Below are 17,487 nucleotides of genomic sequence, written 5' to 3'. Positions count from 1 at the left end.
ATGACTGGTTTGGTTTTCAAAGGAGTGGAAAAGCGGATGGTAGTGAGTTCGGTTTTCTTTAGTATGTTTCTAAAAAAAACTGTCAACAAATAGTCATGATTTTATGTTAGGTATGGTAATGGGAACCATTTCTTATGTAACCTACTTATTCCTGGCTACCAGGAGTCTTTACTAGCTGGTGCAGGGAGCTGTTTAGAATAAACAGAGAATCCATGGAAACAAAGAGTTCAATGGTCTTATAGACTTATAAGGATACTTTTATTGTGAAAAATAACCTCTATAGATGCAGAAAACACACGTTCCCTTTAAGGTTTCTCAGGTGTTTGTGGCCTTGTCTATTAATCAAATATGACCTACGGTGTTGATCAAGGATTATTCACAAGGATTTCCGCTCATAACGTGTGGAAAGATAGTGATCTTTTTTTTAATATGCCTGAGTTAGTGAGGGATTCCTTAGACTTAGGAAATAGGAACACCTGGTGTTTTTGTGAGCAAACACTTCAAAGAGAAGAAAGAGATGCGAACCCTGGGATAAAAGCACAAATTGATCCTCGTGCTCCAGTGATAATCTCTTTGTACTACTCCTTAACTACTCCTTGCACATGATCAGTGCAAGCAGGGATTGCCCTCACCCCAACCTCAAGCTCCACCAGACCCAGACAGTAAATAAGTGGGTGGGGGACCAGCTCCACCCTTTCTGGTCCAATGTGGAAACTCTGAGCCTGACTGAGGCACGTGTGTCTGTGCTCCTCCACTGGAATTTGGGAGGAGTTTCTCTGCTGCGTGGCCCAGTCAGACCCTGGAGGAGTTTCTGGAGGAGGGGTACAGTGTTAGAAAACAATACACACAGGATGCATTATAGATATACCGTTCAAGTGTTCTTGAAAAGGTAACCAAATTACCATTGCAAACACTGCTGCAAATGTGGGTCAGATTAGCCATTCATAAGAGATTTGTCTTCCCAAGGTAATGTATGCACAGAGGAACAGAGTCTGTTAAATCCCTGTTGGTTGATTTCAACTGCCTCTGTTTCTATATGGTTTATCTGTGTCATGATTTATGGGACTGTTCCTGTTGACAAAATAAATACATTTGAGTTGAGTGACAAATTAGAGGATATAAAAACATTTCAAGTCTATATTAATGCAGTATTCACTTCATTCATTTGTACAATGAAAGATTTATCAGTGGTTATAATCACCCCTCCTCTCAATACTGGACATGAATTGGCCTTGTTGATTTATTGCTTTAAACCACTCTTCTTGCTTTGTGTAAAAATGTATTCATAAGTTTAGCTGAAGTGAATACGAGGCTTTGGCAGTCTGAGTTAGTTCTTCCAAAGTTACCTTCATTTTAGTGCAGAATTCCCTCTTTCTATTTCCTTGGAAAGTGTTTCCTTGCTTAGCCCCAGGAGAGGCACGGTAGCAAAAAGAGTGGATTTTACAGACGATAACTTAGATACCCACTTGATTTGAACAATTGCAGCAGCTGAAACCTCATATTTGCTTTGGTTAAACTCCAGAATACATTTTTGCACAGAAGACTGTGGATAATGTTCCCATCTCTTACACTGGAATCAAATTAGGAGGGGATCTCCTCACAGGCAGTATGGAAGAAAGGAATGATTACACTGACCATTAACTCTTTTAATGTACAGGCACGTGAGTGTGGTTATAAGGCAGATTTTTAAAAAAGTACTCAAGTATAAACCACCTTTAATAATAATAATACACTTTATTTATCAGTTATCGAATCAGAATTATAAAGTGCTTTATGTTGAAAAATCAAGATATAACAATTCAGCACAATAAAATGTAATAAAACCAGGCCACTGGAAGTACAGAAAATGAAATAGAATAAAATACCCAACAATAAACAAACATAAAATAAGAAATACGGTGTGTGAAATAAGCAAATATAACACATAAATCATGTGAAGTAAAGAGAAACACACAGGTGACATTATTAAAAGATGAATTTTCAAAGGTGATTTAAAAGTTTGTTACTGATTCTGCAGCCTCGGGGAGTTCCAGAGCCAAGGGGCCCTGACTGCAAAAGCCCGTTCACCTGGGGTTAGGAACAGCCAACAGAGCCCTGTCTGAGGATCTGAGGCCACGCTCTGGCTGATAGAGGAGCAGTAATTCAGCATATAACACAGATCTGGTCAGAGGGGCCACTGAAGAGTATGATTTAAATCAGTCTAAGATAGTATCCCTGAGGTTGACTCATTTGTCAATGTACCAGTTTTTTCCATAAGGTATCCTTTGTTGATACTAGTGAATGGCTTTGGCTTTTAGCAGCATTAGTTATTTTAGAGAGCTTTTTATACCGTTGAGGTATTTCAGACACACATAACGAGTCATTCTTTCTTTCCCTTGACAACATTCAACAATATGCTATTGTGTCGGATGCTACAGTGGGTTTTTAGCTTCAATTAATGAGTGCGTTGAAGGAAGTGGTTCCCCTGTCAGTTCAGTGGTCTGAACGATTACTGCAGACAAATTGAATCCAGTCAGGTATATCTCCTGGGGCTGTCTAACAGAACTGGTTCCCCTGGTCATGCATGCCTGCCATTGGATGGGAGAAACAGTTAACTGTTTAACAGCCTGGGGGAGCAAAGACGGCTTAAAGCTCCAGTCCCACATTCCTAACCTCTCTTTGGGCTATAAAATGTGGAGCCCCGACTGTTCAGCTCCTCCTCCTCCTCCTTCTGTGTTTGTTTTCTGACTCCCTCCTTCTGCTTCAGAGTAGAAGAGCGGTCTGACAGGGACGTACCATTCTCCAACCACAGGGGAACTCATTTTGTTGAGTAAATAGAAGCTGCTTCATTTTAAGAGCTTCAAGCTTCCTGCCTCCCCCTGCTTTGTGTTCCGTCAGTGGACTAGCCTGAGGTGGAGAGGAACGGTTGGAGGGGGGTTCAGAGGAGGAGAGAGTGAGAACAGCATTTTGAAACCCAGCTGATCAGAGCTGTGGTATTCTGCCACAGAGGCAGAGGGAAAGGAGAGCGTGACTGGAAAAAAGACAAGAGAAAAACACAGAAAGGAGCTGAAATCTTCTGAAATCTGAGTGGAAAGAAATGTCTCCTTCCTTTAATAACAAACTGGGAACTCGTGTGAAGAGAGAGGCTCTGTGGAAAGATGTGAGAGCTGTTGGCAGGGTGGAAATCTGAAGAAGAGACGCACAGAAAAGGATCCGTCAGGTTCTGGAAACCAGCCCAGTGAATCCTATAGTCGATAGAGGGTTGAAGAACCCCCCGTGGAAAGAGGAGGGATGTCTTGGCTGTCACCCGTGTCATGGGCCAAATGGACGTGGACGGCGGTGCGAGGGGCAGAGGGAGAAGAAGATGAAGAAGGGCATGAGGCCAGCGAGGAGAGGGAGCAACGTGGAGAGAGAGTAGAGGAAGAGGAGGAGGAGAGATCTCAAGGCTGCAGGCAAGTGTTGATCTGGAGCCGTGAGACTTTAGAGGCTGTGATTCACGCTTCCTGAACTGGAGAATGGGGCATTTTCACATGTGTGTTCATGAGTGTGTGTGTGTGTGTGTGTGTGTGTGTGTGTGTGTGTCCACCTGTCAGGTTGAGGAGTCTCTAATCTTATGAAGGTAAGATGAAAATGAGCAGAGGAAAAGAAAAAAACAGCTTACCTGTCGTCCCATCTGCATCATTTTTGTCGTTAACATGCAGAAATATCAAATGTGTTCTGTTGCTGACACATTTCTGGTGTGGCCGTGTTCGAACTGCATGTTTTTCTCAGCCTCACTGACTGGTACATCCTCATTTCTGTGGCTTCACAGAAACAACACATGCTCCAGCACTGCAGTCAGGTATGCTTTAGTTTGATGATGTAATCATTGCTAACACACAAACATGACACATGCTGGAGGCCTCGTGACTTTTTTTGTCATGTCTGCTTTGATGATCATGTTATCTTGGCCATTGTTGTAAGTAGACACAAAGGTTCATAACTACCTTTTTGTGCTGACTTCCACACTTATAAAATTTTATTGACCAGACAATGTCTCACTACTGTGCCAAAAAGCCGCGTTTGTTTACTATCCCAGCAGTTATCTAACCAGTCTTATCAATATCTAACTACACTGTGATGCTGCTTCCTGAAGTGATAGTATCCAGCTCACTGTTGCTGCTCTACTGTGTGCAATCACAAGTCGGTGATAGAAAGGGTCTATTTATTTTGCTAACTGTATGCAGTTGCAATGTTCAAATCTTATATTACGATATTTACATAAGTCGTTCGTATGGTGCAGTCTCGTACCTCATACTGTATAGTGCTAAAGATGTGACAGGAAAGAGTGGGTTGCTCTATTTCCTCTTTCTCTCTTTTAGTCAATCTTTTACTTTCTCTCCATTGCTAGCGTCAATTAAAAAGTGCAGAAGGTCGCAAAAGCATAATAAAACAATAAAGTATACTCCAGATGGATTTGGGATGGTAAAGCCTTATAAAGTCACATTCAAGTCCTCTTTGTGCATCATGCATAAAGTAGAAATATCAAAATGTGTATATGATTATATTCAATAGACTTTAATATATACATTTTATACCTACAAAAAATGGGTAGTTTTACCCCTTTAGGCCTTTAAAATTTATTGAAATAGAACAGCATTAATGGGGAACATCACTCTGTCGTTGAACTGCGACCTGTCCTGATGAGGCATCACAAGCAGACACTGATTCACCTTAAAGGATCACAAGCTAAAAAACACTCCCTTAGATTATGACACCATGAATCCTACAGTTTCTGGAGTATATATAGATTTGGGAGGGAATAGAAATAAAGAGTTTGCCCTTCTACTTGCACATATTGCACATTTTAATGCAGTTAGTGCAGTTCTGTTTGTGCAAGTCGTCTTTATAGTTTATAGTGCTGATTCAGAATTGTGCCTCTGAGAGTATAAAGTTCCAGTATTTATGATGCGATTACTACTCCTCAGTTATCCTTCTGTCCTGTTTGGGAAATTCATACTCTCTCTCTCTGTGTCTCTCTCTGGCTTCCACAGCTCTGACTCAGAGGGTAATTTTGACACTCCTGAAGCAGCAACTCCTGTCCGTGCCCCTCCGACCTTCCCAGGAGAGCTGGAGAACAACAACGCTGATCCACACATAACAGGTGAGGCCACTGCTGAGCAAATGACAGACAGAGAGAGAAGAGATAAGGAGAGACAGAGTCGGCATACTGTCCAGGACGTAAACACGCTACAGTAACGCCTCGGGGCAGCTTCATACTCTGTATGTACACAGCACAACAGAGTGTTCCTCCTTGAAGTTGCCATGGAAACAGGAGTCTTTTGATGTTGCACTAGATGTTCAGGCATCACATGTGTGTACATGTGTTAGTTTTCATAGTCAACGAAAGAAAAGAAAAATTCTATAATGTGTCAGTTATTATCAGCATTATATGTTAAAATAATAACTTTAAATAGCACATTTGGGCATTTATAAATTCCACTACTGTGTCTAAATGTGGCGTATCGGGTTCACCACGCCAGAGTAATTGGATACATATGCAGTCCGACAGTTTAAGGAATGTACCTACCTACTGCATTCTAGCTTTAACTACTGTATGTGTATCAGGAGGACACGTTATTCTAACTTTTAACTTTCATATGGATCATACAAATGTTTTACCTGAGGTTATAATACCTAAGCAGTAAAACATGTCCTGTGTGCTTGGTATGTAAGCTGGTATGCAGTCTGAGTGTGGATTTTTTGTGTGATGATGGCAGAAGTGCTGTCATTGTCATTTGAATCACTTGGAGGAGGAGCCTACAGCAGAGTGTGGGAATGGCCTTTGCTCTGGAATTCAACAGGTTTAACAAAGGCTTCGGTTCGCCCTGTTTTGTATTGGTAACTGATAGAGGTCACAATGAGGGGAGTGACTGAACAAAGCTTGTTATCAGGCTGAAACCATCATGTGGCTCACTTTTTAAGGAGGTTTTTAGGAGACCATGCGTTGATGTAAGGCAGTTGCTTTATAGGAACAGCTCCAACAAACATTTACTACTTCAAACATCCCTTCCTGCAGCTATGAATGAGGACGTTTGAATCCTGGCAGGCAGGAGTTGAAGTGCCTTTAGAAACGTCTTTGAATCTAAACATGCTGATGGCTGTGTTTGTCTGTGGCTATCCAAAGTCTCCATTACTACATCAGCGTCTATACATGCTGACAGTTTAGAAGTATTTAATGGATAGTTGACTTGACAAAGCAGAAAGGCATTGACAGATGAATACCTCAGGGTTGCTTTGTATGTCTCCTGTGGGGAAATGCATGCTAAGCTGCAATATGACTTGAGTTTATACATAAAAAATAATTATCTATACTATTTCACAATGTTTTAAAAATATTGGAACAAATATTTTAATTTCAAGATAAAGATTAATATATATTACAGACACTATGCCCTAGTACTTTATACTCATACTAAAATCAGTGAAGTATATCATAACAAAATTGTAAACAAATGCAAAGCAATTCATTTTATTAATCAAATTGGACCAAATATTTGCATATTATTGCAAACAGCAGCTTTGTGAGATTTATCCCTGCTGTGACGTGTGCAGTCTTTATAAACACAAAAGTGAGAGAATAAAAGGGAATTATTATACCTTTGTACTGAATATGCATGTGGATTTAGAAGAAGATATGTTTGTATGGACATGTTGGACTGCAGGAATACTTTGAAAATGACACTCTGGCGACATGATAACGTGAATGGAAGTAGGTAGAAACACAGCAAGCTGTGCTAGTCTCCTAGCAACATAATATTACATGAATATGATGGGTATGACAGGCATACTGAAATATGTTGGTGTGTCAAAAGCTTCCCTGGAGGCAATAATGACACCACAACCAGCACTGCCCCTGTTGTCCTCAACACACAACACAAAATAAATCATAGCTCTCTCTTTCTCTCTATTTTCCAATACTACTTGGTTTAAATGTCATGGCCCTCATAGTAAGACATTGCCATGGCAACAGCAGCAATTGGAACAGTTGGCTGGATTGTAACCAATCAGATGCCACCTACATCTAAGTTTAGATTTGATTGGAGGGATTATCAAAGGTAGAGGAAGTGTGAATGCAGTTTTATTTTTTGCATTCTGAATGCGCTCATATGGTTAATTCTGGTGTTTTGTTCTCTTATTTCTTCTTTAGATGTGGATCAGGAGGAGCACCTGATAGTGACTGCTCCTGTTTGGGATCAGGATATTTCGCTCAGCCCCAACATGGGTCAGGATGAGCCTGCCGTCCCCATGGGTGGCCCACTGAAAGTAAACATCCAGACCCTGGAAGCAGAACAAACAGAGAATCTTCCAGAGGCCCTGGGCTCTGTGCCTGTCCCTACTTCATCCTCAGTGAAGGAAATGCCTGATTTGGCCAAATGCACAGCGCCATCCTCTGAGCCATCGCAAGCCCCAGTCCCCGTCCTAGTTGCAGATCCTGTCCCGGATGTGGCTTCAGCTCCAGCTCCAGCTCCAGCTCCGGCTCCAGCAGCAACTCTAACTCCAGAACCAGAACCAGAACCAGAACCAGAACCAGAACCAGTACTAGAACCAGAACCAGAACCAGAACCAGTACTAGAACCAGAACCAGTCCAGAGCAGTGAACCTTTTGCCAGCCCGGCTCCAGAGCCCTCTGAGCCGATATGTCTTGTTGAACCAGAACCACAGTGCAATGGCCTCAACCAGGCCGAGCCCACTCAAAAGACTAAAACCAGCAAGTCTAAACCTCCATCCCTGAAAATAAAGGCCTCGCTGAATGAGCCTGCCCAAACAAATGAGGAACAGGAACTTCCTGTTCCCAAGGCCACTTACAAATTTGACCCTGACCAGCTGGATGACAGCTTTAACCCTTTCACCAGCGGCGGATCCAAAATCCAGAACTCTCCTCCACCGTGTGGTTCAAGCTCTCTCCCTAGACTTGAGCCACTCGGTGGCTCCTTGCCTGTCTGTGAGGCCAGCTCAGCAGCTGCAGTAGAAGCAGAGATGATGGAGTCATCGTCAGAGGCAAAGTCTGTGTTGCTGGAGTTCGGTCTGGATGAGGGGACAGTCAGCAAGCCACCTCCGAGGAAATTAGGTGGTAAAAAGACAATCAGCAAATTTGCAGCTAAGAAACAGAAGCCCAAAGGATCAGCGGCTTCCAGCAAACCAGCACCAGAACAAACAGTTTCAGAAACAGATTCTCAGCCAGTGTCAGAAAAAGCTCCTCAGCCAGCATCAGAACCAGTTTCAGATCCTCTTCCAGAAACTGCTTTGCCAGACTCAGACTCTAATGAACCACTGAACCTTGACGATGTTCCTATTCCAAAGACGGGAACATATAACTTTGATCCCAGTCAGTGGGACGACCCGAACTTCAATCCATTTGGCAGCAATAGCACCGTGAGCAGCTCTCCAGTACTCCCTAAGACCTCCTGCAGTTTTGATCCAGACAATTTTGATGACTCTGTGGATCCATTTAAACCCTCCAAAACCCTGAGCACAGAGGACTCGTCCAGTAGCACCCCTCAGCCAGAGAAAAAAGTAAAAGACGGAGGCAAACAGAAAGCAGGGCACCCGGCAGGGGAGAAGAAAGCGAGGCAGATTCCCAAGAAAAGCAAAGAGAGGACAATCACGTAAGCCTTTCTTTCTTTCCTCCCCGGGAGTTTGCAATTTTGAACTTTTGAACAACAATTTAAGTCATTTATATTCTCTCACGTAAGGTTCAGATTACTGGTTTGATGTGTTAGTATTTACATCCACTAGGGGTAGGATGCATACCAAACAATGCTTTGAACACATGCCAAACACTTAACACTGCATACTGACCATTGATGCAATTCCCAGGTTATATATAGGTTTTAAAAGTGCTTATGGCTGCAGTGGTTTGGACCAGTTTCAGCTTTTCCAGGTCGCTCTGCATTGTGTGTTTATGCTCAAACTTGAAACTATCTGCTGAGAATCTAACATGCTAAGCTGAGCACCTTTAGTCACTCACACGCTGTTCTTTGTCTCTTCCCCTGCTCTATTCTTCATTCCCTTATTCAATATCCCCTTCATCCTTCATCCTTCCTTCTCTTGTGTGTAACGCAACCCCCCCAACCTCTGCTTTCGTCCACTTCGATTAGCCCCAGGACATCTGAACAAGTCAAGTTTCTCTGTTTTCTGTTGTAAGTACTCCCACTATCGACGCTCTCTTTCCTTCACGCATGCTGGCTTCCCATTTTACTCTCATCGTGGCATGTGCTGGGACAGAACCGACTGTTGAAGGAGCATGTGAGGAAAATAAATGTCTTCCTCGGTTTCACCTCAACTCACAAGACCATAACCTGTTACATCAACAACTTAATTTGTTCCATCTGGTGATCTTGTCAGAAGTTGGGCAGCACTACTACTAGACTAGCTATGTACATAGCTGTACCTCATTAATATATACACTATACGATCAGCTCCAAAGACATAAAAAAGCTTGCACCTCTATGGTTATAGAAAACTGGAGGAATTAAAATGGTTAAGGATCACTACTTTTGGATCTATATATTCTGACATTTGTATTCTCGTCATGTGCTTGCTTTGTAGGAATTCCTGTAAAGTTCAGAAATACGATGAAAGCCAGTCCTTGGTGCTCGACGTGTGCAATCAGGTACTGTGTGTGTTTCTGTGTGAGTGTTGGGTCAGCTGAAATGTGTCACCTTACTGCAGTGACACTGCAATGTCCATTATTCAGCAGCTGTCCAACCTCTTGGCCTCACCTCTTCACACACACACACACACACACACACACACACACTCTGTGACTCAAGCTGACAGGAGTATCATCAGTGTCTCCAGCTCTGCAGTGCTGGTTTGGCGTGGTGACAGATCAGTGATTTATCACTCTGCAGTCAAATATTAGTCTGCTGTTCCCTTCTGTCCTCAACATTATCACAGCTCTCCATCCTTAGGTGATATACTCAAGATATTATATAATACCAGAGTCTCTTAGATAACTTAATGTAACACAATCAAGCCCCACAAATGTTACCTTACATAACGTAACTTCCCCAGCATAATGCGGTTGGAATACATACATCAAACACCAGGGTTGGAGACATTGGACCTTGGGGATTGTGATAATTTTGGGGATTGTGTAATGTTTAAAGTAATGTACTGTATCCACATTGTTCATTAAAGGTTTGAATCCACAACAATACACATACACATTTTTATGTAAACAAGTGATTTTTGTTTTCTTTAGAATATATTTAACTTACTAAGTGTGAAATGAATCCGATTGTAATGTGCATTCTATCTTCCTCTCTTTCCTCCAGGAGGAGGATGAGGTGGTGGCTCAGACCCCAGAGATCTCTGAGCGAGTTCATCACGCCACGGATGAGGAAAAGCTCGCCTCCACTGGCATTATGGGCCAGACAACAAACAACCAGGAGGAGAAAGGAGAACCCGAATGCAATAAAGTACCTCTGAAAAAACAGCCAGTCAATGATATATCTGTTATGGACGGTATGTTTGTATCTTCAGTCACTCAATTGTGTGTCAAATTTAAGTTGGAATGGAACAATAGCAGATAGTGAAACAACACTTTTTTGGCAGCACAGATAGTTCTAAGGTTAATATTAAGTCATATAAATACACCCAAGATGACACTTATGTTTCCCTTTAAGTCAACTTTACCTATCTGTTCACAAAGCAATGCATGTTTTATTATGTGAAGCAGCACTAGTAGATAAGAATAATTCTACCAATAGTCATAATATCTGATCTGTTTTATTCCACCTGACCTTCTAAGTGAACTTGTGATGTATTTAAGTTGGTAGTTTTTGTGTGAAAGGTCATTTTAGCTCAGCGTATGCATGAGGCATGGTGAGGAAGTAGGAATGAATCAGAGAGGTGCAAGTTCCACTGGCACTGGAAAATGTGAACAAGGAGAGTGATTCAGTTAGTACTGCTGGAGTATTGGAGGGTGCAAAGCCACCAGAGAAAGTGTCAAACTTTATGAAGAAGAAAAATGGAGCATGCATGCTCAGCAAAATCCTGTCCTGGAAATAAGAAATGTATAAATATTACACTGGGGAACAAATGCTTCCTACAGCTGTGCATTAAAAGCAGTCTGTGTATCACAGTATCTTTTAGTCACAGAAATAAGATCTGATGAAAACTACACAAATACTGCTCATAGTCTCAATGCTGAAGTGTTGGACATTGAGCACCAGTAGGTTGCAGCATGGATCTGCTTCTCTTTTGTAACTTAGATATGGCTAATTAGTACAATTAACTGTTGTCATTTGTCACTGAATTATGTGTTTTTTTTCTTCAAAGGTCCTGAGACTAAGATTGCAGATGAGCTGGAGGAGAAGGACACCTGCAGTCTGAAAGATGATATAGTAAGTAGACTATAGAAAACACTGGGAGTGAGCAGTATGAATATTTAAACATGACCTGCTTGTTTCGCACCAACTGTTCTTCATCAAACAAAACAAAAAAAATGTTTTGTTTTTTCGTACTGGGACAACAGTTAGCTTGTGTTGCTGTCTTTTAGCTATTTCTGTTATTACATTCATATAATTTGTTAATAACACAATACTTGATAAATGCAATATTTACTCTGAGATAACCACACTTGCATATTCAGGTTATATAAATGTTTAATAATAAAATAAACACAAATGTGAAGAGCATTCCTTCCAAAACTAGTGATTTGTGGCTTGCTGTAAGGGATCTGTTTATAGAATGTAAGGGTCTTGGATGTTCTTGTCACATCTTAGACTGAGCACACAGTGTGCTTTCTGCATGTTCCACAGAGTGAGATATCCATGAACCAAACAACAAAGTTGACCAGCAGTGACAGCCCAGACACAGCAGCCCTGTTCCAGGACAACATACCTCTGAGTGAGATGGACAAGGCTGCAGTGCTAACCCTGATCAGAGAGGAGGTATGTCACTGCCACACACCCAGAAACACAGCGTCCATTCATAAAGTTTTAAAAACAAATTCTCTTCATGCCCTGTCTTCCAATCAGATCATCACTAAGGAGATCGAGGTCAATGAGTGGAAGAGAAAGTATGAGGAGAGTAGAGCTGAGGTATTGGAGATGAGGTATGAAGCGTTGCTGTTTCCCTAAACCTTGCTTCACATTTAAAATGCAAATGTAGAAAAAATATATAAATAAAGACAAAGTTGACAAATGATGTTCTTATCTTGACAGGAAAATAGTTGCAGAGTATGAGAAAACAGTTGCACAGATGATTGGTAAGTTGCTGCCACCTGCTGGTGGTATATTCTACATAGCTGTGTTTGTTTTACAGGTGTAGGGTCCAGAATGCATTATTGTAGATAGCATGTGTAGTTCATGACTGCTCCGCAACACTGTTACACCTTCAGGATACATTTAATTTAAGGATGCATCTCATAAGAACACACTGCACTTACAATATTCATGTCAGAAAGTATACAGTTTTACATTTAATAGTGGTTTTTGTTGTGTTGGGTCTGTTGCAGTGCATAGGATTAGAAATTAAACAATGACAATGAGGTTAAAGTGTCAACTCTCAGCTTTATTCTGAGAAGATTGCAGTGCACTTTTTTATTCATACATCCCCAAATGTTAGAGAACATAACCTTAAAATTAAACACCATATTTAATATTTGTATGCTGATCTGTTGGAATCTACAACTGCCTAAAATAAATGCCTCAAAAACACCAGCAGACACCAAGTCTGTACTGCAGCCAGATGGTCTTTAGAAAGTGAAACCCATGATCACTTGTACTGAGGTCAAGTGTTTGTAGTAGTTAGTGAGGTATATTCCGCTGTTTGGCTATATAAAAATAACCTCCTTGTTTGCCTTGTTTGTATGTTTTGGATCTGTGTCCTGCTAAATTGTCCTAAAACTGGAGAAAACTAGTAGTATGTATAAAAAGGTCTAAGTGTCCCACACCCAGTATGGATGTGAACATGCTCGATCTCCCTAAAGGCTGAGAGTCTGCACTAATCTTATAATCAGTGCTTTATGTCAAACACAGTGTGCTGGATTAGCCTCCACATCCAAAAAAACGGAAAACATACCACTGCCCTGCTACTTTATAACTGTACTGTCTTTCATGGTTGCATTTGACTGAGCTGTTTCAGTTCCATATTTTTAAGATAATCTAGCCTTCACTTCCTTTGAATCTTACGTTTTTAATCCTCTGTTGGTTTGCAGAGGACGAGCAGCAGCAGAAGACCCTGTCCTGTAGTAAGTCAGTCAGGCAGTTGACTGCAGAGAGGGATCAAGCCTTGGCTGACCTCAACTCTGTGGAGCGCTCCTTTGCTGATCTCTTCAGGAGGTATGAGAACATGAAGGGAGTCCTGGAGGGCTTCAAGAAGGTCAGTAGAGCTTCGGTATGACTGTCATGAGATGCTATCCGTCCACATAAAAGCCAGATCATTGACCATATTCTCTATGTGTATCTCTCCAGAATGAGGAGGTGCTGAAGAAGTGTGCACAGGACTACCTGATGCGGATCAAACAGGAGGAGCAGCGGTACCAAACCCTCAAAGTGCATGCTGAGGAGAAACTGGACAAGTAAGCTTCATCTCTGCAATTTCTGTTTGCAGGATTCAATCATTGGGCGTTTTTAACCCTAAAAATCCATTTGCATTTCAAGGCTAGGCTATATTCTCTAATTTCAACAACCTCTCGTCTCCATCACTTCCTCTCTAACAGGGCTAATGAGGAGATTGCCCAGGTACGTGCGAAGGCCAACTCTGAGGGTGTTGCACTAAACGCCAGCCTGAGGAAGGAGCAGATGAAGGTGGAGTCACTTGAAAGAGCTGTTCTCCAAAAGGTAAGATGACTGCAAACATGATTAAAATGATACCAGATTAAAAGTAGGGCATGCTGGAAAAACACTATTGTGTATAGTAGATATTAAGACTGGATGAGTTTTGTGTTTGTGTGTTGGCTCAGACTTGCCCTTACAATTCTGGAAAAAGGTGCTAAATAAGGCACGTTTAAATATTTTGTTGTCAAATGAATTGTGGTGTGTATGAGTTATTACTGCAAACAAATAAGATCACAGTCAAGCTCTTTTGTGGGCTTTATTTCACACCAAGAATACAACACTATTATATTCTGAGGTTAAGACCACAAATCTCACAAAACCTGTTGGTTCATGTCCCTTCTAGTTCTCTTTGTTTTGTTTTGTTTTCTCTTAATGTTTAGTGAGAGGGATAAAGCTTTTCATTCTGTGAACCTAGAGGAACTCTTCTTGTTCTGCTGTTTTGTGCAATTAATCGCACATTAAAGGTGTTTAAGTACAGTTATTTGAAAAGTGCTTCATTTACAGTTAAAATCACCGTAAGGTCTTTCAACATGTGCAGTCACTGAGCACAGATTTCATAAATGGATGTCTGCAAATACATTGCTATAGTATCTAACACTAGAGGGCAGTGTTTCATTTATATAAACCAGAATCTAGTGAAGAAATATAAACACCACCTCATAACCAGTCCCTGACAATAAATTAGAAAAGATGAAAAATAGGAGGAAGTTTTTTGTTGGATTGTGCTTATTTTTAGTTTAATGATGGGTGTCGGCCCAACCACAGTGCGGTCCTTTCTGCTCTATCAGTTAGTGTCTGTGGAGGAAGAAGCACTCAGATCCTTTACTGAATCGTAATCGAATCGTATCATAAATAGTTTCAATGTGGAACCAATTTTAAGTACTTTGTTTAGTATACTACTGCAATCTACTGCTACTCAAGTAAAGTACAATTAAGTAAAAATTATACTTGAGTAAATAAACTTTACATTGCATTCCACCACCAGCACAATAGATACGCCCATTTTAAATTTCATATGTTTGCACTGCGACACTTCTGCAAGCTACGGATTCAACGATTTCTATTGTCCCTGTGCAGATGCAGAATTATGTCTCTGTCCTGACATTTTGGCTTTTACACCTAAACATACCTTCCTCTCCCTGTTTCTCACAGAATCAAGAGATCGAGGAGCTCACTAAGATCTGTGATGAACTGATCGCCAAACTGGGAACAGACTAAGAGGCCTTTAATCAAACTGTCACTACAACAATTATGTAAATTATGTACATACTCACACTTAAGCACATGTCAGCCCTTCTTTCTCCCTGCTCATTGTTTTTTTTTTTTAAATATTGAAATACAGAAATACAGGTTGCACTTTGCTCTTTTGTTCTTTTCAGACTGAAACCAGAACAATAACTGATCATTGCGTTAATCATGTCACAGCACTTGCAGAAGCACAAAGTTGAGATGTATTTTAATTATTTTGAAGGAGAAACGCAATGATTTATTGAGGATTTGCAGTAAAGGCTCATTTCATGGTTCAAAGATTCATCTGTTTTTAACAGCTGGTTCTCTTCTTTGAAATATGTGTGCATTTGAAAAAATCAGCTAGTGTGTTGTATTACAAAGAATTTCATTAATCATTTTATACAGCATGTTTAACACAAAACTGTAGGAAATAATGTGGGAAATAAGGGAAAGACGATGTGGGCACACAGCACAGACATCTTTTACTGCAGTGCGTCTACATATACGTAACATTCTTTAGAAAGGACAAATCTCTCTGTTGAGTGCCTGAACTGATCCTAGCATATTAGTTTTCTGGCCTTGAAATATTTCTTGCTGCCATTTCTTTTGTGATACTGACAGTTTAAGTTACAGAGTATTTCTTAAGTTGCCTTTGAGTTTGTTCATCTTTCTTGTTTCACAGGGTAACATATACAATGTGTGATAAAATCCTCAGTTATGCACAGTTTGAAGTTGAACCACAGAGTTTGGACATCATGTACATTATGCCCCGCACAAATCTCTGGGATTGTTACATATAAAGAGCACTTAAAAGAATCATATCCTAAATTCTGATCTATGATATCTTATTCGTTTGATTGTGGTTTGACAGTGATGGGTGGAAGTTTAGTTTGAAGTAGGAACATTTTTGCTCTTGTTATACTGTAATGTTAAAACCATGTGCCATGTTTCATTTTCTCACTCTGCATTTGAGTGTGGAAAAGTTAGAATCATATTGTGTCGCTGCCATGTAGATATTTTTGTACTGTATTCATATTTTATCTGTGAGCTCAAATGTTGCTGGTGTGCCTTTATTTTGTCTATTTTGTAAAATGAAAAAGAAGAAGAAAAGATTTAGTTTTCTCAGTTCCTTCATGCAGTTCAGTTACCACCCTCTGTTGTGGACTCTGTTGCCAAAGTGTATTGTATACAGTATATATCTTTTATGATCAAAATATCCTGAACAACAATGAGTTATAGTGGGTTTGCAGTTTTGATGCTTTACCTGCGGTAGATGAATGAGCTTACATGCTGGGCTACATTACTCTTTAAGGTGAAGATCTGAGTTTTGGCAAGCAAAGGTTTATCAAGTAATAATATCTAAATAATATCGCTAACATCAGCGCTTTCTGCCCTGATTGAACCTGAAGGAGCACACTATTGCATTTTGGCCAGATGTCTTTCAGATATAAAAGGACAAATTCCTCTGTAGATCCCTTCTTTCACGTTAGCACAATCAATTGCCAAATGTCATTGTAAAATGAGATGGGTCTATGTCCTGTTGTGGTGGTGTTACATTTGTCTGAAGGTGCTTTTCAATGCAAATCCATTGTTACAGTACAATATGTGTAAATTTTATACCTTATGAAAAGAATTTTGATCCTAATATTTGTAAAATTGAAGAAAATTAAGTATACTCAGATCTTATGTTACCTGCTATATTTTGTGCATTCCTGAATAAATGGTTAAGATTTAATATTATGCCAGTTTCCTGAATCATTTAAGTTGAGCACATAACAAGTCAGACACACAAAACATGTTGTTCCTGAGTCTGCTATCATTGCAGTGATAAACATAAACACATACAAACTCTGTCATTGTTTATTCCCACAGGGAGGACAGGAGCCAAATGTCATCACTGCTTTCATGCTCTTGCAGCCAATGAACTGTTGCCTTTTACAAGCATGTCATTAGTGGCATTTTGTTTGCGAGTTAAGAGCCTGCAGTTTCCTCCAGATTTGACAGTTATAACAATGTAGTGAGCAGTTGCCCATTTCTTAACTGTTTCAGTGCCGATTAATGTTGTCAAATTGAAATTAAAGGCCGCGAATCTGGTTAAATTTGTATACTGTACATTAAATAAATCACAACTAAGGTACTTTACTGGGACCTCTAATAGCCTTACACTTGCTGTTGTGTATTTGGTCTGCTTCAGCATTCCCCTGTTGTGTTGTAACTTGATTCCAAAGATGATCTCCATCCTGCTCCCACTGGGCAAGAACAGAACTTCTTTATCTATATAGTGAATCTGTGTGACAAGAACTGGCTGACTGCTGGTATTATTTATCTTACTATCCACAACAGGTAGCTTAATGATGTTTACTCTGACAAAACAAGTGGTCAGCCTCATAAAATCTCAACTGGTTTCTAAAAAACTTCCCTGTAGCCAAACCTCTTTGAAGCAGGG

At 40.5% G+C, this 17,487-nt stretch overlaps 1 protein-coding gene across 5 annotated transcripts in view; it reads left to right on the top strand.

The window, feature by feature from the left end:
- The window catches only part of tacc1 (transforming, acidic coiled-coil containing protein 1), a 35,380-nt gene extending 18,599 nt beyond the window's left edge, over positions 1-16,781 (top strand). For 2 of the 5 annotated variants that reach the window (XM_051414089.1, XM_051414088.1), the window contains exons 2-14: positions 5,013-5,122; positions 7,169-8,627; positions 9,120-9,161; positions 9,571-9,634; positions 10,302-10,491; positions 11,308-11,372; positions 11,790-11,921; positions 12,009-12,085; positions 12,195-12,238; positions 13,190-13,353; positions 13,446-13,552; positions 13,694-13,814; positions 14,964-16,781. In XM_051414089.1, coding sequence (XP_051270049.1) covers positions 7,240-8,627; positions 9,120-9,161; positions 9,571-9,634; positions 10,302-10,491; positions 11,308-11,372; positions 11,790-11,921; positions 12,009-12,085; positions 12,195-12,238; positions 13,190-13,353; positions 13,446-13,552; positions 13,694-13,814; positions 14,964-15,029 — 2,460 coding nt within the window. In that variant the 5' untranslated portion in view covers positions 5,013-5,122; positions 7,169-7,239 and the 3' untranslated portion in view covers positions 15,030-16,781. Of the gene's footprint in view, positions 1-2,897; positions 3,432-3,572; positions 3,821-5,012; positions 5,123-7,168; positions 8,628-9,119; positions 9,162-9,570; positions 9,635-10,301; positions 10,492-11,307; positions 11,373-11,789; positions 11,922-12,008; positions 12,086-12,194; positions 12,239-13,189; positions 13,354-13,445; positions 13,553-13,693; positions 13,815-14,963 lie in introns of those variants that run through there. The other 3 variants (XM_051414085.1, XM_051414086.1, XM_051414087.1) reach the window with 3 other exon arrangements.
- The last annotated feature ends 706 nt before the right edge of the window (positions 16,782-17,487 follow it).

The sequence above is a fragment of the Dicentrarchus labrax genome, unplaced genomic scaffold, assembly GCF_905237075.1.
Source record: "Dicentrarchus labrax unplaced genomic scaffold, dlabrax2021, whole genome shotgun sequence".
NCBI lineage: Eukaryota > Metazoa > Chordata > Actinopteri > Moronidae > Dicentrarchus > Dicentrarchus labrax.
This window is presented reverse-complemented; position numbering and strand designations above follow the sequence as displayed.